Here is a 20,605-nt window from a genome sequence, read left to right on the forward strand (position 1 = left end):
GAGGGCAGTAATCGACACCTCTAGAAGGCCCTTCTTCCGACTGCCTGAAACTGCATTTGAAGTTAGCATGGTTGGTGGTCCCCTTCCATCCTTAGCTGTAAGGCCTTCTAATAGCAGCTTTGCGTTCAGAAGTTGGTCGATACGGAAGGCCACCATCAGATAAGATTAAGCTTGAAGCTAGACCAAGGTCACAGGCAGCAAGGGTAAGTGGACCATAGATCATGTGTTGGGGGCAGTAATATGTGTGAGATATTGACATATATGGATGACAGATACAGTGTCTCCTTATTTTTCCTTTTTTTACACCGTTTTCTGCATGGGAGATTGATTCTGGTTCATTGGATAGTTACTCTTGAGTTTATGCAATGTGTATGATAATTATTGTGGTTCATTTGTTGGTTGAGTTTGCTATGCATAATTCGAAGTTGCAGTTTATTCTCTGGCGTGTCTAGTTTGAGGCTTATTTTGTTTTGCCAAAAAAACACAATGAAAGTTCAAATTGAGTTTGACGAACAGGATGGACGGGAGAGGAGTTGCCGCCTCAAACTTCCAATGAAAACACTAGTGAAAATGCAGTTGATGGAAGACACTTTGAAAACGCTCTTGGGACAATTGCAAAGATTGGTTGAGGTAAAATCTGATGACAGAGAAACAAAATCAAGCACAGGGTGAGTATGCATAGGTCTCTTGGGCATGTATCATCACAAGGCAGGACCTGGGAGCATGCTAGCTAGCGACCAGAGTGCCAGCTTAAGGACTTTAAGCCCTCCCAAGTATTAACAGGTCACTGCCTACTCATGCTGCAGATGCAATACTTCCGTTTATGCAGTATAGATGACAACAAGGCCAAGGTCCAACGTGCCAATGACATTTGGTTAGATGTAGACTCTTGATGCTTGGTTTTTCCTGTCGCAAAATAACACGACGCCTGTGCAGTCAAAGTGTATAGAGACTGTCTTGAAAGTTCTTCAGCACATTCCTAACTTTTTTCAGGTGCATAAATTTGCCTTGGAACTGAAAGGGACATCGAGGCCTAGTGGGTAAAGAGAGATGCGATACATGAAAGAGACTATTGCACTTGCACTAGTTTTGGAGGATGGCAAGAAGGGCCCAGTGACACCCAGCCATGTTTCTACGTTCTTCAGTAGTTAGTTCTAGTGTGATGGATTATAGTCAGACGTGAGGGAAGGAAGTAGAAATCCGCAGTTGATTGCCTTTACTCTAAGGATGCAAATGTAGGATATTGTCCCACCTTCAAGTTTATGTGCTTATAAAACAATCTTCCCTCTGTCTACATTTATTATATCGTAAAGACTTCAAAAAATCAGGCGTACTTAATAATGTCATGTGCTTCGTTTTTGTAGACAGAGGGAGAGTAATATTTACTCTCCCTCTGTCTACATTTATTATTTCGTGAAGACTTCAAAAAATCAGGGGTACTTAATAATGTCGTTTGCTTCGTTTTGTGACAACCGGAATTTAAATAGCTTTTCCTTTCTTTCTTGCTCTCTCTTAGCACCTAGTTTACAGTTATGCACCTTTTGCTATGAGACTGCTGTTATTTTCTTTTTCAATATATGAGTGGTTAAGACAACCTTTTTGTTCTTGTTACTGTAGATTGATTTTGATAAATCTTGTGCAGCTATAGTTGGCGATATAACACCCTCAGATGGAATTCCTAAACAAGAGAAAAGTAGGCGCGAACGGGCAGCAATTGATGAGATGTGCAAATTGCTGGGTGGAGGTCTTGCAGGTAAAGTTTTTTGTCTAACTGCCATGAGTATCATGAGATGAGCTTGTTGATTCTGTAGTAATTGACAATTGAGCTATATTTGGTGAAGACGCCATGTAACATATATTCATGCATGAACGCATGTGCAAAGACACGCATCTTTTTATTATGGTATATCTCTCTTGGGAAATCTCAGAGAAAAGAGAAACGAACAAACCCATCTCTCTCTCTCTCTCTCTCTCTCTCTCTCTCTCTCTCTCATGTCATCCCCAACCTCACCTATGGCAACAAGCAAACTCAAATATATGCTTCACTCCAAACGAATTTCCATCATTGAATTGGAAATGAAAGCATGGAGAAAAGAGATGGAAGATTGGAGGAACGCGAAGACCGTTTTCCTCCGAGAAAATGAAGAAAAGGAGAAGAGGTGGAAGGACGAGAAGGATCATCTTCTCAACAAGATCGCCACGTTGGAGAATAGCATTTTGGACCTCCACAAAGAAGTGTTGGAAACACGGTCAAAAAATGGGCTTGAAGAGGGGGAATTTCAGCCCTCTTTGAGGGAAGAAATTGACAACATCAATGAGGAGAAGAAGTCATGGGCCGCGGTCATATCCGAAACGCAAAAGAAAGTAGAGGAGGCCGAAAAATGGATTGAGGTTGCCAAGAAAGGGAAAGGTAAGGAAGCTCCTTGTACACCCACTCTTATCAACATGACCCTCGAAGAGGAACAAAGAAGGAGGATGCGGGCTCTACATGTGAGGGTAACCGGCCTCAAGGACATAAACAATGTGGAAAAAGAGGTCACAAGCCTCACATCAATGATGGGGGTGGAGAAGCCTTCACACACAAAGGCATGGAGAGTGGGCAAGAAGAGTGAGGGCCCCGGAGAATCTTCAAAGGAAAGAGCTCTCATACTACGCTTCCCTTCATTGGAAGAGAAGAAGGAATTCTTGAGGAAGAGATCTACTCTCAAGAAGACAGGTATTTTCTTAGGCGATGATCTCACTCTCTCACAACTTGCGCATATGAGAGAAGTAATGCCCGAGATTCAAGCGGCAAGGGAGAAGGGGAAGATGGCCTTTTACAGAGATGGTCGGGTGGTGATTGTAGAGCGGCGCTCTACATGACGGTGCGAGACCTATGGGACCACATTGAGGATGGCGACTTGGAATTGTAATGGGTCTATGAGGTTGGATGTTGGTGCCTTTGAGGACAGTTTCAGAGACAAGGACATTGTTTTCTTTTCAGAGACTCACCAGGCCCCTGGCCAACTGTTGCCACATGTGGTGGGATACAAATGGGAGACAGCCCACAGAACAGTCACGAGATCTGAGCATGGGAGTAGAGGTTTAGGAGGAGTAGCGGTGTTGTTTAGGGAGGAGCTACAGCCACTACTACATATTGTACGGAGAGATGATCAGGCTAGATACATGTGGGTGAGGCTGAGAGCTGACACAGGTCGATTTCTATATATTGCTATATGTTACTTCCCCCCCAGTACGTCAGTATATGCTGTATCCAGAGGGCAGTCGCCTTTCTCAATTCTAGATGATGATATATGGGAGTTTTCTAGGGATGGTGATATCATCCTCCTAGGAGACTTCAATGCTCGAACGGGCAACTGTCAGACAGTCTTCTATGACACTTCAGATGAGATGCTTAGAGAGTTGGATGTGGGTGAGCTGGGGTTTGACAGATGCTCACATGACAGAGAGCAGACTGAGTATGGTAGATACCTCACGGAGATGACGACTACACATGGGCTAGCCATACTTAATGGCTTACAGCGGTTTCCTGGAGCAGCAGGCTTCACATGCTTTCCACACAGACATGGGGCCAGTACAGTGGACTATGTTATGACACAGCCGAGCTTTATTCCTTGTATTCAGGATTTCACAGTGGGAGCCAGACCAGTGGGCGTAGCAGTGGATCATGCTCTCTTGACACTGTCCGTATCTTTTCAGTTTAGTACAGCCCAGAAATCAGGAGGCAGGTCACACACCCGTTATACATTTACACCAGAGACTGACTCGGTTTATACAGAGGCGATCTGGGATCGTCTATGCACAGTTGCTCCAGGCCTCTCAGTAGAGGAGTGCACTACTTTACTGACTGAGACACTACATGATGCAGCATCAGAGGCATACCCACACACTCAACCGGATCGGGGGCGACATTCTGGGAGCATGCCTCAGAATAGTTGGTATGATGAGGAGTGCAGAGAGATGAGAGCCCAGCTTCAGAGGGATCTTCATTTAGGAGTCATCACCTACAGACAGTCGCGGATTCCTTTCCGGCGCCTTGTGCGAAAGAAGAAACGAGCTTACCTGCCCAGATGGAGCGAGACTTGTATCAGTTGTTCTTGAGTAGAGACTCAGGCGAGGCATGGCGACTCTTCCATGAGCACTCCCCTCCCCCAGTGATTACTTCTCCTGATGTGTGGGGCCAGTATGCGACATCGTTATATACGGTTCCTGGGCAGGATCCCCTTCCAGATCCTACAGAGCCATGTCCACCTACGAGCACCTTCTTTACCACTGAGATGGTAAAGAGAGCCATTGACAGGATGAGGACCAGGAGGGCTTACGATCATGACGGTCTAGTAGCGGAGCACTTTATACATGCTAGGGATATGCTGATGGAGGTTCTTGCAGTGTTGTTCAATCGTGCCATGTGTGAGGGATTACCTGAGACTTGGAGGTTGTCTACTATTGTGCCTATATTCAAGGCAGGTGATCCTACAGAGCCTGGAAATTACCGCACTATTATGGTTGGACACACACTGGCACGATTGTATGCATCCATTATTGAGCAGCAGTTGAGTAACTGGGCAGAGGGTGAGGGTGTACGGGCAAAGGGACAGGCAGGTTTCAGGAGGGGTTTCTCCACTCTTGACCATATTCTGACACTCAGAGCTATCATTGAGGAGGGCAGGTCACATGGGAGACGGATTTATTGTAGCTTTGTGGATTTCCGCAAAGCATTTGACATGGTACCGAGAGCTCGACTGATGCGCAGACTGCAGGAGATGGGGGTGCCCACAGTGTTGATTTGGGGGATTATGGCTTTATACAGATCAGTGATGGGACATGTACGCACCCCAGAGGGGATATCTGACTTAGTTCACTCCACTATCGGGGTGAAACAGGGTTGCCCATTGTCTCCTACTCTATTTGGTATGTATGTTGATGAGGTGTCTGATTACATTGACAGAGAGGGTGATAGAGGTGCCCAGCTGGCAGGGACGTGGATCCCATTGTTGTTATATGCTGATGATATTGTCTTGATCTCTGACTCACCAGAGGGTATGCAGCGACAGTTGGATGCATTACACAGTTTTGCAGAGGATAGTGGATTGTCTGTAAACCTTGGTAAAACCAAGGTCATGGTGTTTAACACCACAACGCAGTGGATCGGGAGATCGGCACCGACCTTCACGTATGGTCAAGAGATTGTGGAGTATACAGATGCATACACTTACCTTGGGATAGTCTTCACTGGGCCGAGGTTTTCTTTGGGGAGAGCAGCAGAGACTAGACTGACCAGAGCTTATGCGGCCTTGGGAGGCTTGGAGAGGATGTGTTCGCAGGTTCAGTTCCAGGAACCTCGGACAAAGTTATGGCTCTTTGATACTTTAGTAGCCTCAGCTATGATGTATGGGGTACAGGTATGGGGACCTTCTGTAGGCCAGGATGGTTGGAGACGTATGGAGAGGCCCTTGGTATCTATGATCTCCCGATTGATTAGAGCCAAGGCCTCCGTACCTCACGCGATCATTCGAGCAGAGCTAGCTGCCCCCCCCATGGAGATTGAGGCGCTTACCAGATCAGTGTCCTTTGTGCACAGCCTATGGGATACTACTAGAGACAGATATGCTAGACTGGCCCTTGAGTCTTCCAGACAGTTAGCTCTACAGGGGGACACTTCATGCTGGTATGCACAGATGACTTCATGGTTTCAGACGCATGGCTTCACCATGGACAGGTTGCCCCCTTTCCAGTATTCTCTTCAGGCACCCTCGCTGTCTCTTACACGGGTGGAGATCACTAGACTCATTCGTCAGGACCTGATCCAGCTCGACACCAGGAGGACATGGATAGAGCCGCCTCAGTAGTTGAGCACGAAGATGGCTTTCTATAGAGAGCATCTTCTCCACCTCACAGGAGATGGGTTTGTGATTCGACCCAGCTACATGGACACACATATGTCTCATGGTTTGCGTTGTGCCATTGGTCAGATACGCACATCCTCACATCAGCTCGAGATTGAGACTGGTAGATTCAGAGGGATACCATCAGACAGCAGGATATGCTGATTATGCAAGCGAGAGCCAGAGACAGAGTTGCACTACATATGTCATTGCACAGTGTTCTATGAGATACGGGGGCGTTTCCACTGCTTATTCAGAGAGGGTTTTGGTCCTCTATCTAGGGTCATGAGTTATGAAGATCAGAGATGTCTTGGACTATATCTACTTGAGTTACACAGGTATAGAGACACTTTACTGGGGAGAGCTAGAGAGAGGCAGTCCCAGAGACACATTACAGATTTCTTTTCACTAGATATGGGATAGCCAGAGGATCAGCCACCACTGCAGAGCTCGTCCCACACTCATTCGACCACTACTGGCACTCTCATCGACCGAGCATTGGAGCTACAGAGATACAGACGACCGCGACTGAGGAGAGGAGCTACACAGCATCGACGGAGACTACAACAGAAGATTCGAGCCATACTCTCTCGACATCCAGAGTGCAGATGAGGATGGATCCTCACCATTTCTTCCATCTTTGTTTCACACACTGTTACATCCAGTTTACCGGGTACCTATTGTATCAGCTGCTACACCCACGTAGGTTTAGATTGTAGTAGTAGTAGTAGTATTTTGTTCCACTTCTAGTTCTTTTGTACCCAGACATGGTATTAGATTCACTATTTTGTAACTCATTGGTCTCATAGGTCATTTTGGCCTTTTGAAGACGTTAATATAACATTTCATTTCATTTCATTTCTCTCTCAAAGGGGCTGTGTTCTGTGTACAAAATAGACCTCTAAAGATACTCAGTGGCCTATCACCCAGAGGAAGTACAAAAGTGAGATAACAAAGTGTAGGCTATGTAAATGTCAAGGTGGTCTGTATGATGAGTGTAAAATGAACCACTAGGGAGGTGCATAGTGCCATGCTGGGCATGATCCCAAGTGAAAAGAACTAGCGATCTTGCCCATGTGTGAAGACTTTGCCCATCTACGCTACTCCGCTTCTGGCTGAAGTATCCCTCTGACCACGAAGAGTATGCAGTAGCTCAGATCAAATGGCTGTCAAAATGGTGGATGTAGGGGAGGACCGTGCTCCCAGAATGTGAGCACATCGAGCCTTCTGCATCATCCAAAGCGTGATGCTGCATATCGTAGTGAAACCTCTGTCCTGCTGGTAGAAGTCCAACTGGTGGCCGCCATCTCGGATCATCTTTAGAGTCACCGGTCTATATCCTAAGGAAGTAAGCACGAAGATTGGATCTGTCGGCAAGCCTTGAAAAAAGGTGTGTGACCTCAGAAATTGCAAAAGCCATACAACTGCCCCATGTCATGAACCCATCATGGATGCCCACTCTAATCAACAAACAACAAACTGCCATCCCCACTGGTTGCACATTTGGATAAACCCAGAAACAGTGCCTCAATGACTCGGGCTCTAAACCGCATCTCTGACAAGTCGGATCATGACCAGTGATTGCAGCCCAAGTGTCGACATGCAATCTTGCGTGCGCTATCATCCACACGAAAAAAGATATTGTGCAGCTGATCCTGAAGGTCCAAATGCAAGACCAAAACGTCGCTGGAAAGCTGAGAGGATGTGCTGATCTTGTTGTACCTATGACTGGCATGGAGGGTGAGGTGGGCGTCGGGGCCGCAATAGAAGCCTCCTCCTAAGGGATACAATGTACTCAAAAAGGATAGAGGGGCTCCATCATTGTGCAACTAAGGTCACTGCCACTCCTGATGATCCCAGCCCAATTGAACAAGGGGCTTTCCTTGCCAAATCCACAATCCCCAAAGTAGTGCCTCCTCATAAGTGAAAATAGGGTCAATAGATGATCTCCTCCCAAAAGAGCCTACCACTCTAACAGGCTGCCAATAAGCAGTCAACTGCTGATTAGGTGGTACCTCACCTAGAAACTCTAGTCTAATGTGACACCCATGATGGCCAGTCTTGGCAATGCTAAATACTAGAGTTCCGTGTTGTGCAACAATTGGGACTTTCGAGTGAGGATCGAAATACACCCACCAACCTTGATGCGATGGTAAAAGAGCGTGTCTCCTGATGTAGCCATGCCAATCAGGTGGAATAGCCCCATCAATCTCTCTGATATGAGTAGCAACCCCTCTACGAATCCCGAAGGTAGCGCCAATAACCTGTGCACCAACCAAGTAAGCATCTCATCAACTGCATAAAGAGCGTGCTGGCCCATCATCCCATCTAGAGCCAATGTGAGTCCGTCAGTCTACCTGATGCCCTCCTGAATCTGTAACAACAAGTGGCTGCCTCGCTACCTCCTCGACACAAGAAGACGGGTGCCGAATCAAAGCAAGACGCAATTCCTTCCAAATCCGCAGTAAGCAGCACATAAATGGTGACAAATGAGACGTATCCAAAGATGTATCTTCGAAAATGAATCTGATGGTGGGTCCAAAGCCTCAATGCCTCTAGCTACAAGAAAGAGGGCGTGGACTCGAAAGCAAGCCTCCTTGAGGGCAGGAGAAGAATCACCCAGAAAGCGTGTGAAGCTGTAGTCGAAGAAGTCTCAGCGTCTGCGAATGTCGAAGCTAGTCAAACCTCTAGGGACCGATGCAAAGGGAGAAGTTTGCACCAAAAAGGCGGCCTCAAGTGGGGCTGTCCCTCTCGATCCACATGGCTCGCAGCAAAAGCACTACCAAGAGAACGCCTCGCAGTAGACGCGTGTCCAGTCCCCTGCGTCTGAGGAGTGGAGGAGGGGTCGGGAGATGAGGCTGTGGGTCCCATCGGGGAGAGAGGAGGGGCAGGAAGCGAAGGTGGAGAGAGAAGGGGCCGGGAGGTGAAGGTGGAGAGAGAGGAGAGGTCGAGAGATGAGACAGTGGGCCTCATCGGGGAGAGAGGAGGGGCGGGAAGCGAAGGTGGAGAGAGGAGGGGCCGGGAGGTGAAGGTGGAGAGAGGAGGGGTCGGGAGATGAGGCAGTGGGCCTCATTGGGGAGAGAGGAGGGGCGGGAGCCTGGAGGCCAACCGTTAGTTGTCTGATCGCTAGTCTCAGTCGAGGTAACAGCCTGTGCGTCCTGTGTATCTGGCTGTTGGGCATGCTCAGCCTTGGGAGGCTGTGCTTGTGCTGTAGGTCGAGGTCTCCTATGAGGACATGCCTTTGCCAAATGGCCCATCTGTCTGCAAATGAAACACTGATTCAGGAGGCCCGAATACTCCACCCTCTGACGGAACCAACCTCCACTCACCCGAGGTAGTAGGATGACCTTCGGGAGAGTGTGGGTGTCCCTAACCAGAACATGCACTGTGGGTATGCCTGCCGCCTTGGCAGCTACAGAGGCTGCCGTGCGAGGTGTCTCCAAGACAGTCCCAATCGCTGAGCCTATCCTGGAAAGGAGCGGAAGGTACTCCCTCCCCAAGCCGGGGAAGCAGACTGAGATGGGCAGGCCTGCCTCCTTGACAAGAACGTCGATAGCTGGGTCGAAACCATGGCGCCACTGTCGAAAGTGTGCTCGAACTGCTCGGATGGCCAAGGGGCTCATCGCAATGACCTTGGACGCCATCTCGGGAGTCTCAAACTCTATTTGGTAGTAGTCCCGTCAGAGAAGTTGAACACTGAGGATCTTGCCCACCTCTGCGAGAAGGCGGGCCTGGAGGAGATCACGCACCTCCCCTCTGTTGGGTGTGGTGCCGAGAATCTTGCAGATAACAGAGGTGGCCTGGAGGCGCGCCACCTCTGCCTCTAAACTCGCTTGCTCTGTTGGCGAAAGAGCAAGTTGGATGGTGGGTTTTGCAGGGTCGGGCGAGGGGGCTTCAGTGGAGTCACTCTGTGGCGGAGCAGAATCCTCCATCTGTGTCTGCTGCTGTGAAGACGGGCGAAGGCGAACGAGAGCGTTGAAGAAGAAGCTAAAAGAGGCAAATGGCTAAGTCGCTTCCACTGGGAAACAACACCAAGGGCAAGCTCAAGTGAGCAAACCAGCGAGCGACAGTAGAAGGGGAGGGGGGGGAGATGAGCGAGGAGCGTTGGGCAGGACGCCATGCGGGCTACCTCAGCCCAGCAGCCTGCAGGGGCAGCGCGAGGCAAGGGCGGGCAGGGTGGGGCAGATGGCGATGGCGAGAGCGTGAGGAGAGGGGGCAGCGAGGGCGAAAGGGCAGGGGGCAGAGTGAGCTGATGGGGGGGTGGGGGGGGGGGGTAAGGGGTAGCGATGGTGAGGGAGGAGCGTGAGCAGCAGCGAGTAATCAGTAGATTACTACATGCTTTGAGTTGATGGAAACATTACTTGCTTTGTGTAGATTGTACAATGCACACATATCATCAGAGTTTAAATACTTGTCTTGGCCGAAGTTGTCAAAGAAACAAATGAGATGGGAGAACATTTTGTGTCACGTTTGTGACTTAACTACATTACAATACTTACTCATTGATGCAGATACGCGAAGTGCCATGCCAAGGAGGACCCCTGCGCTTGGATGGTCACACCCCTTCGCCCAAGAGACGTGCCTCTTCGCCAGAAGCCACACTCTTTCGACGACTGGTCACACCCCTTCGCTCTACGGGTGCGACTCTTCGCCCAATGGTTGCAGCTCTTTGCCGAAAGGATGTGTCTTTACATCTAAAGTCACGTCTCTTCACCAAGAGATGTGTCTTTTCATTTATGTCTCTTCGTCTCCTATATAAGGAGCCCTTGTATCACACTTTCAATCAATCAATCAAACACAGAGTCTTCTGAGTCTTTCTTTGAGTTGAGTTCAGTTTCTTAAGTTTTAATCATGAGTTTAAATACTTAATAAAGGATTAGTACCTAGAATCTTCACAGTGGTATCAGAGCAAAATTTTTTCCCGGGACCCTACGGTTGTGAGCCTCTCACCCTTGACACTACACTCTATCCCCCCTTCCGGGCGATGTATGGAATCGGAAGAACGGTGGCTTACGCACACATCTCGATATGAGGTAACATAAATTACTTATGTTCTTGTATAAAAAAATATAATACGGTCACCCAGAAACAGCAGCATGGCTATGTGCATGTGTGATTCGCGTGCTGCTGCATGGATAAGAGCGGAAGTGTGTGCCTTTTCAAAGTGCTAAGGAGTACCTGTGAACCTGTGAGTACCCGTGAGCACCCCTTGGCGGACTCCTTGCTCCGACGGGCTGAAATTTTAGGCAGGCTGCTTTGCACCCCTTCGCGGTGTCTCTTCGTTGGTGACTCCCCACATGGTCTAACTCACCCAAAGGGCGCCCGCCTCAAGGGGCATCCTCAGCACAGCCAGCCCTCGATGACACCTCTTTGTCAAGCAACGCTTCGCAAGGCATAATAAGAGGCTGCGCTGCAAATTAGAACCAGCCAGCGTACGTTTTATAAAAGAAGCCAGCGCTGAATTTTAAAAGAGGGCAACCCTTCAAAATTTTAAAGGGCCTTGACCGGCCGCCCAATTAACTTAAGTGGGTACCCATTGGGTACCAAATCTTTTTATAAAAAAAAGATTACAAACAGCCAGTGCTATGGGCAATTGCAACCAGCGTGAGTACAATTCGCTGCCCCCTCTTCACCCAATTCTCTGCCCTCTGCAGTCTGGCCTTCGCTTGGTGCGCGCGCGGGATTCCATAAACAAGCTCACTTTGTACCAATAAAGAAGATAGTGAAGCTGGATTATTCGGCTAAACTGTTCATTGCACAGATCTTTCAGATTCATTGGATGTTTAAATCTGTTGTGTCAGACAAAGACCCTACATTTATCAGTATTTTGGAGAGCAGTGTGTGAGAATTTGGGTACGATACTCAAGTTGTTTTCCTTGTTCAATCCACAAATCGTGAGCAGTGAGAGATTACCAACTCAATGGTATTGGACTTGTTGAAATGTTACATCCCTGGTCATAAGTGGGAAAAGTAGTTGCCATTGGTGGAGTTTGCTACAGCACCATATGTACATAATGGGAAGGCACCGTTTGAGAAAGTTGAGGGTGGTTCCATCTAGTCTGTGCACTTTAGGTAGATCATTTTGTAGAGGATGTAGCCACATTTTGTAAAGAAGCCTCAAGAATGGTATAAGAGAGCAGCAGACAGGCATCGCATGATTGCTGCGACTTTGAGTTAAAGCAAGGTGATTGGCTGCTTCTTAAGTTTGAGAATAAGAAAGATGAATCTTTATCGAAATCCAAGTATGAGATACTATGGACCCTTTCAATTCTTAAAAAAATCAATGATGAATGCTTTAAACTAAAGTTGCTAGAAACTTGGAGGACTCACCATGCTTTTTATGTGAGTCTTCTACGATCGATGAGAGAGAGAGAGAGAGAGAGAGAGAGAGAGAGAGAGAGAGAGAGAGAGAGAGAGAGAGAGAGAGAGAGAAATGAAATGAATTGTTATATTAACGTCTTCAAAAGGTCAGAGTGACCTATGAGACCAAACTGATACAAAAGTGGTGAATCTGGTACAATGTCTGAAAAGTGTGAGAGTGTGAAAATAAATGCAAAAAACTAAATACAAAGTATTAGATAAACTTCTTAGGAGCATTCTGGGTGTCTGACTAGAATGCTTCTAATCCTTTGTTGTAGTCTCCTCTGGTGAAGTGTGCTTTTGCATCTCGGTCGTGGTGGTCTCGATTTCCTAAGCTCAATCGCCGTGTCAATGAGGGTGCCTTTGGTATGAATGTGGGTACTCCTTTGTGCTCGCTGCTGGCCTCTTGCTTCTCCTTCCATTCCTGCTTCTCTCAATCCGAAGAAATCTGTGATCTGCCTCTGAGGTTGTAGTGCTCTTTTTCTTCTCATTAGATTATCCCTGTGCCGATGTAGTTCCAGTAGGTACAGGCCTAAGCACCTTTGATCTTGGTATTGCATGACTTTATCTAGAGGTCCAAAGCCTTCTTTAAATAGGCAATGGAAACGCCCACGTATCTCATAGTATACGGTGCAATGGCATATGTAGTGTAATTCTGTCTCCGGCTCCATTCCGCATAACTTGCAAATTCTGCTCTCAGGTGGGATTCCCCTAAATCTGCCAAATTCAATTTCCAGCTGGTGTGAGGATGTACGAATCTGACCAATAGCACATCTCAAACCATGAGACAGGTGGGTATCCATGTAGTTCGGGCGAATCACAAAACCATCTTCAGCTAGCTGTAGGAAGTTTTCTTTGTAGTCGGCCATCTTCGTGCCCAATTCTTGTGTAGGGTCTACCCATGTCCTCTTAGTGTCCAACTGTATAAGATCCTGGCGGATGATTTTATTAATCTCCGTTCGTGTGATTGCCAGTGATGGAGCCTCAAGAGAGTATTGGAAGGGGGGTAATCTTTCCATACTCAACCCATGTCTCTGAAACCACGAGGACAGTTGCGCATACCAGGATGATGTATCTCCTTTCATTGCTAACTGTCGAGAGGATTCGAGGGACAATCTAGTATATCGGCAATTATTTGTATCCCACAAACCATGTATAAAGGACACTGATCTGGTAAGAGCTTCAATTTCTATCGGAGGGGCAGCTAGTTCCGCTCGGATAATCGCCTGTGGTACGGAGGCCTTGGCTCTAATCATTCGGGAAATCATAGATACCAACGGTCTCTCCATTGACTTCCAATTATCCTGATCCACAGATGGTCCCCAAATTTGGACCCCATAAAGCATAGCCGAAGCCACCACAGTATCAAAGAGCCAAAGTTTTGTTCTTGGTTCTTGAAACTACACTTGTGAACACATCCTCTCCAACCCTCCCAAGGCCGCAGAGGCTCTGGACAATCTAGCATCCGCTGCTTTCTTAAGAGTAAACTTCGGTCCTGTAAATACCACACCAAGGTATGTATATGCATCTGTGTACTCTACTGTATCCTGGCCATATGCAAATGTAGGTGCCGATCTCCTAACCCACTGCAGTGTGGTGTTAAACACCATTACTTTGGTTTTACCCAAATTCACCGACAATCCGCTGTCCTCCGCGAATTTATGTAATGCATCTAACTGCCTCTGCATTCCATCTAGTGATTTTGCTATCAATACAATATCATCTGCATACAACAACAAAGGGATCCATGACCCTGCAAGTTGAGCACCTCTGTCACCCTCTCTATCAATGTAATCTAATACCTCATCTATATACATACCAAATAAAGTAGGGGACAGTGGGCATCCCTGCTTTACTCCAACGGTGGAATGAACAATGTCGGAATCCCCTTCTGGAGTACGTACATAACCAGTTACTGACCCGTATAAGGCCATGATCCCCCAGATAATCTCTTTGGGGACCCCTAACTCTTGCATTCTGTGCATCAATCTGGCCCTTGGTACTGTATCAAAAGCTTTCCGAAAATCCACAAAGCAACAATACATCCTTCTCCCGCTTGCTCTTCCTTCCTCAATAATGGCTCTGAGCGTAAGAATATGATCTAGAGTGGAATAACCCCTCCTGAATCCAGCTTGTCCTGTTGCCCTTACCCTCATTCTCTGCCCATCTACTCAATTTTTGTTCCAAAATGGATGCATACAATCGGGTCAATGTGTGACCCACCATAATGGTACGGTAGTTCCCGGGTATCATAGGATCCCCTGACTTGAAAATAGGTACGATAGTAGATAATTTCCAAGATTCAGGTAATCCTTCACACATGACCCGATTAAACAGACGAGCAAGGACTTCTGAAAGTAGATCCTTTGCATGGATCAGATGTTCTGCTACTAGACGCTCATGATCATATGCTCTTCTTGTCTTCATCTTATCAATGGATTTTTCCACCATTTCCGTAGTAAAGAAAGTACTAGTAGTAGGGCATGGCTCTAGCGGATCTGGTAATGGAGGCTGTCCAGATACCATATATAATGATGTTACATATTGACCCCAAATCTCAAGAGAAGTAATTGTCGGAGGCGATGAGTGCTCGTGAAATAAACGCCAGGCCTCATGTGAGTCCTGACTCAAGAAGAGCTGATATAAATCCCTCTCCAGTTTGTCTAAAAATGCCCTTTTCTTGCGACGTACTATACGCCGAAGAGCAATCCGAGACTGCTTATATGTGATGATCCCAAGTGTAAGCTCTTTCTGGACCTGGGTTCTCGTCTCTCTGCATTCCTCGTCGTACCAACTGTTTTGAGGCATGTTCCCAGATCCTCTCTTCTGATCAGGCTGAGTATGTGGGTATGCCTCTTGTGCTGCTCCATGTAGTATCTCTGTTAGCTGAGAAGTAATCTCCTCTACAATATATACTGGCTCGGCTGCCCACATCCTATTATAGATCTATTCCACATAGACTGAATCAGTCTCTGGTGTGAAAGTATCTCTTGTGTGCGTCTTCTTCCTTAGTACTTGAGAGGCATTGTATTGGAAGGAGATTGATAAGGTCAAGAGAGCATGATCCACTGCAATCCCAACCGGTCTGGGTCCCACCTTAAAGTCCTCGATACTAGAAATAAAGCTTGGTGAAGTCATGACATAATCCACTGTACTGGCCCCATGCCTGTGCGGGAAGCATGTGAATCCCCCAGATAAAGGGAAATTCTCTAGACCATTAAGTATGGCCAAACCATGTGTCTCCCATATTCAGTGTGTTCTTTCCTGTGAGTTTCTAGTAAGCCCCTCCTGTGATAAATCCACTTCTCTGAGCATTTCCTCAGAAGTATCATAGAATACTGCTTGAGAGTTGGCCGTTCTGGCATTAAAGTCTCCTAAGAGAACGATGTCTCCATCTCTAGAGAAATCCTATATGTCATTATTCAATATGGAGAAGGGGACTGTCCTTTAGGTGAGGAGTAGACTGATGTACTTGGAGGGAAGTAGCATATAGCGATATATAGAAATCTACCTGTCTCGGCTCTCATTCTCACCCACATATACCTTTCTTGTTCATCTTTCGTGATAATCTGTAGTAGTGGTTTCAGCTCCTCTTGAAATAAGACTGCTACTCCTCTTGAACCCCGGCTACCTCGTATAGATCTCTTGTCTGGTCGACCAGCTGTTCCCATAAATACCCCTTCACATGTGGCATAAGCTGTCCCTGTATCTGGTGTGTCTCTGAGTAGAAAACTATGTCTCTGTCCCTAAAGCTGTCTTCAAAGGCACCTACATCTAGCCTACATGATCCATTACAATTCCGCGCCGCTATCCGGAGCGTCGCTCCATAGGTCTCGCACCGTCATGATGAGCGCTTTTCCAGAACCACTACTTTCCCTCCTCTATAAAAGGCGATTTTCCCCTTTTCTCTTGTTGCCTTGATCTCTGGCATCAACTCTTGCATGTGTGCCACTTGTGCCAATGTAAGGTCATCTCCCAGGAAAATACCGGTTTTCTTAAGAGTTGGCCTCTTCTTTAGAAATTCTATCCTTATTTCTATATTCGGGAAGCGGAGAATAAGTGCCCTATCCTTTACGTTTCCCTTCTCATCGATTCCTTTCTTGCCCACTCTCCATGCACTTGTGTGAGTAGGCTCTGTGATGCCCATGCGTTGTAGCAGTTCCCTCACTTCTTCATCTACATTCTCTTTGTCTTTGACTCCTGTGACCCGCACATGCAGAGCCCGATTCTTCCTTTCTGCTCTTCCTCAATGGTCATATTAATAATGGTGGAAGTAGGTGTGGTCTCAGGCATCTGGGCCTTCCCTTTCTTCGCATCCTCAATCGATTTCTCTGCTTCATCAACCTTTTCTTGTGTCTTAACAAGACGTTCCGCCCATGAAGATGCCGTTTTCGATTTCTGTTCATCTCCTTCCCGTAGAGCTTTCATATGATCCTTCATGTCCTCGAGCTCCTTCAGCACTGAAGGTTGGTAGTCTCCCTTCTCCTTAGTTGCAGATTTGCAAGCCGCAAGTTCTCCTTTTAGCTCCTCGATTATTGCATCTTTTTCCTCCATGTGCTTTTCCATATTTGTTCTCCATGCTTCAAAACTTGCTACTGCCTCATCGAGTTTCTTTTGCATAACGCATTTTGTTACATTTACTTCGGCCTTGATTAGGTTTCGTAATTCCGTTTTCACGATCTGAATTTCCTCATTCTGTATCCCCCGGATCTCTCTCCTTAGTTCTCTCATCATGTCTCCATACATGGAGTTCCTGTAGCTCTCAGCGTTCGCGTGCATTTCCTTCCTGATGTCATCCCTCATATAGTTTAGCTCTGATTTGAGCATCACCTGGACCTTCTCCATCTGTAGCTCATCATGTATCCTGGAGGTTTTCCCAACGCGTAAGGATCCTGGTGATAGTATAGTATCTTTGTTTCTTCGTTTGAAAGTAGCCGTTGTTTTTTTTGGGGTGGTGTAGCTATCTACACTCGACCCTTCCCTTTCGGTAGGCGGGTCCATCGAACCCGAGCCCCAAATGTGGGGTAGGCTACTAGGGTACTAGGGTGAGGGACTGAGAGTATGGCAAACTTAACCAGTTTACCTTAAGGCCTTAAATCTCTTTAAACTTGAACGCAAAGAGAAGGCTTAAAATCTCTTTAAAATTAAAATTTACCTTAAGGCTTAAAATTGAAATAAATTTGAACGTTGGAGATATTGACTTCCTACACGTAGAACAGCTGGGGCGTGCGTAGGACTGCTGGACTTGCTACGCGTAGAACAGCTTGACTTGCTACGCGTAGGACTGCGCGGGACATGTGGGCAGCGCGAGCCTCAGGGCAGTGTGAGCGCGAGCATCAGCAGCCCACCATCAGCAGTCCTTCACGCGTAGCAGAGAGAGAGAGAGAGAGAGAGAGAGAGAGAGAGAGAGAGAGCTTGCAGGAAAATCAGTGAGTGCATGCATTCGATTCAAAAGTGCATGGATTTCATGCCAAAATTTATGTAGAATCTTCCAAACGTGTATAATTCTTCTTCACAAGAAGCGCCATAATCCTAATCCATAGTACTAATTGCCGATTGTAATAGTACACACCGTACCATGCTTTGACCCATGTATTTATTTCAGTAGCAAAGCTATCTGAGTTTGATCCTCACCTCCGAAATGTGATAGAAACTCAGTATGTTGTTTCTAATCGTGTACTAACTTTTGTACAACCAGCATGTACTCTTTGCGCACTGATGATGTGAGTAGGGATGTTGCAGCTGTTGTCTATGCATGATAAAGGTGGTGATTCTTTTCTTCAAGCGTTAGTGAAGGTCACATGGTGTGAAGTTTTTAAATTTGTGTCTAATTTGTTTGTGAATTGCATCTTTTCAGATCCCTACATTGACTATCTCATTTAGTCTTTAGTCTGTATTAGGATTCAAGGTTTTCCTCTTTTCTTCAATTCTGTGTTGGGCTATGAGTGTTAAGTCTTTGTGTTTGCCTTTTCTTTGTTGTGAATGTCATCAATGTCGAGTTCTCGTTCAAAACTGTGTTCAAGTAAGCTTCTCTCATTGATTTTACTTATCTCTTTTGTCCAAGTCATTGGTAAGTTGTAACTGTTGTTTTGCTCCAAGGTGAATATCAAACTAGTCTTTTGTTGTTATGCACTTTCGCTGCGAGTCTTGATCTAGGCCCCCTATTCATTCAAAGGTATAAATTGTATATATCAAATCTCACTGACCTTTGGGCCTGTAGCGGAGGAGGTGAAGAACCTATGGCTGGAGTATGAAAATAACTCTACACAGGAGGCAAATCTTGTAAAAGATTTGGACAAGGTAAGGACGTGGCTTCTATTTGTAAGATCTGGCCTTTTTTGGGATGCCGGAGGATATGCCACACATGTACATTGATTTGTCTCCTAGGTCGAGTTCAACCTTTCAAAGAGGTTAATAAAATCTCTCTTTCTTTTTTTCTTTCTTACAGGTAGAGATGATTCTACAGGCTCTGGAGTACGAAACAAGTAATATTTCGTGAAAAAACTCTCTTTCTTTTTTATGAGTACATGGATACTAAGTCCTAAATTTGATCAACAGCACAGGGAAAGGGTCTAGATGATTTTTACAAGTCTACAACAGGTGAGGAGGGTTTCTTTATTTTTAATCTTTCCCTGCCATAAACCCTAAATCCTAAACCCTGGCCCTTTAAGCCAAGTTAGAAATTGGTAAGGCAAGATCGGGTGTCATCTTCGATATATTATGATAACATATCTCTTGGTGGTTTATCGTCCCTCTTTTCTGCAGGGAAGTTCCAGACTGAAGTTGGAAAAGCCTGGGCTGCAGAAATTATCAAGCGTAGAAGCTCCATGACGAACACACCACAGAAGTAGGGTCCCATGTTGTTTAGAAAGTAATAATCATTCATTTACCGTAGTCAGGTGCCTTGAGGAGTGGCTAGACATCATTTATTATTGATATTTTGTGTTAATTTATTACACAAGAAACAAAGGCTGATTTGCCTTTTTGGTGGAGTCACAATAAGCTTCTAAAAGGACACTTGAAAACTTAAGAGGAGTTCTGCCACATTCATCCTCTTTAATTGGAAACCGTCTCTGTGGTTAATTGGTTAGGAGAAATGTTGATGATGAACCAGTGTATGTCATATGAGCTCGCTCTCTCTCTCTCTCTCTCTCTCTCTCTCTCTCTCTCTCTCTCTCTCTCTCTACCATCACTATCTCCCCCCCCCCCCCCCCCCCCCCCCCCCCCCCCTTCTCTCATTGGACTACACAATGTACTGGGCACCTTGTATTAGCTGGCACATCCATACAGTCTCCAGATACAATCAGCCTTAAATATATATATATATATAAAACAACTATAAAAAAGAATTAAGTTTAGAGAATGTCAGTGCAACTAGATATGGGCATCAATGTGGGCTATGGGTTGATTGAAGTAGAGCCAGTGAGTAATGCTGGCTAGCCATTTCGAAACCAAAGAATTTGCGTTCCTGCAATGCCCTCGAGGAGCTAAGCGGAGTTATGTTGGATCGGGTATGTAGAGTATGTGCAAGCCCTGTCTAGGCAATGGTAAGTGTATCAAATGTCACAGAAGGCTGATGTGCATGTGGGAAGCCTTCCAAATGCTGGAAATAGTTGTAAGTGTGATAGCTCATGTGATTACATCGAATAGGTGGTCTTGGAAATGAGGCATAGCCATGGATAGCGGAAGGTATCATGTGATAAGCATGCTGAAGATAAGATCCTCCGTTGCCACCCTCAAGATTTTGACAGAGATCTTGAAATAGCAAAAGCTTGAAATGATGAGTCATGGTGAGCTTCAATACTAGGTCATGAGTGTCCATATTACTTGCAATACCATGTGAGCCTACATACAAGTCCACAACACCAAGTGACACGTGCAGGGTGGGAGAGGATAGAGCTTGAGGATGTATGAGCCGCCTGATGTGCATGCTGTAAATTCAGGTGAAAGGTGTAAATTTGCACACAACCCCCCCCCCCCCCCCCCCCCCCACCCACTTGACCATGATGTCTCGCTTGGCAGCTCAATGCCTTGACTACTTCACCCATGTGTGAATCCTCTGTGGGTTTGTAATTGCAAACCATTGTGAACTCTAGGGAAATCAGGTACTTAGGCGGCATTTTGTAAATTTGGGGCTCTAGATCAACAACGTCGATTTTACTCGCGGCTGTGAAATGCACCCCTATCCTTGATCCCCTCCTACCCTCCCTGTGTCACTTAAGAGATGAGGCAGACAGCTATTGACCCAAGAAGTCTAGAACGAAATAGTGGCATGTCAAATCATTGCCAAATAATAAAATATGGAATTAAGAAAACCATATTGTCCACAGGCCAAAAAAAAAAACACAAGCCATCAGCAT

The 20,605-nt window shown here is 46.3% G+C and overlaps 1 protein-coding gene across 1 annotated transcript in view; it reads left to right on the forward strand.

The window, feature by feature from the left end:
* LOC147452720 (uncharacterized) overlaps positions 1-19,351 on the forward strand; it is a 123,963-nt gene extending 104,612 nt beyond the window's left edge. The window contains exons 4-8 of the mRNA XM_086518321.1: positions 1,643-1,753; positions 18,466-18,545; positions 18,694-18,730; positions 18,804-18,845; positions 19,011-19,351. Of these exons, the coding sequence (XP_086374447.1) occupies positions 1,643-1,753; positions 18,466-18,545; positions 18,694-18,730; positions 18,804-18,845; positions 19,011-19,096 (356 nt within the window). The 3' untranslated portion in view covers positions 19,097-19,351. The remainder of the gene's footprint in view (positions 1-1,642; positions 1,754-18,465; positions 18,546-18,693; positions 18,731-18,803; positions 18,846-19,010) is intronic.
* The last annotated feature ends 1,254 nt before the right edge of the window (positions 19,352-20,605 follow it).

This window comes from Adiantum capillus-veneris, chromosome 8 (assembly GCF_014529385.1).
Source record: "Adiantum capillus-veneris isolate H3 chromosome 8, ASM1452938v2, whole genome shotgun sequence".
In the NCBI taxonomy this organism is placed as follows: domain Eukaryota; kingdom Viridiplantae; phylum Streptophyta; class Polypodiopsida; order Polypodiales; family Pteridaceae; genus Adiantum; species Adiantum capillus-veneris.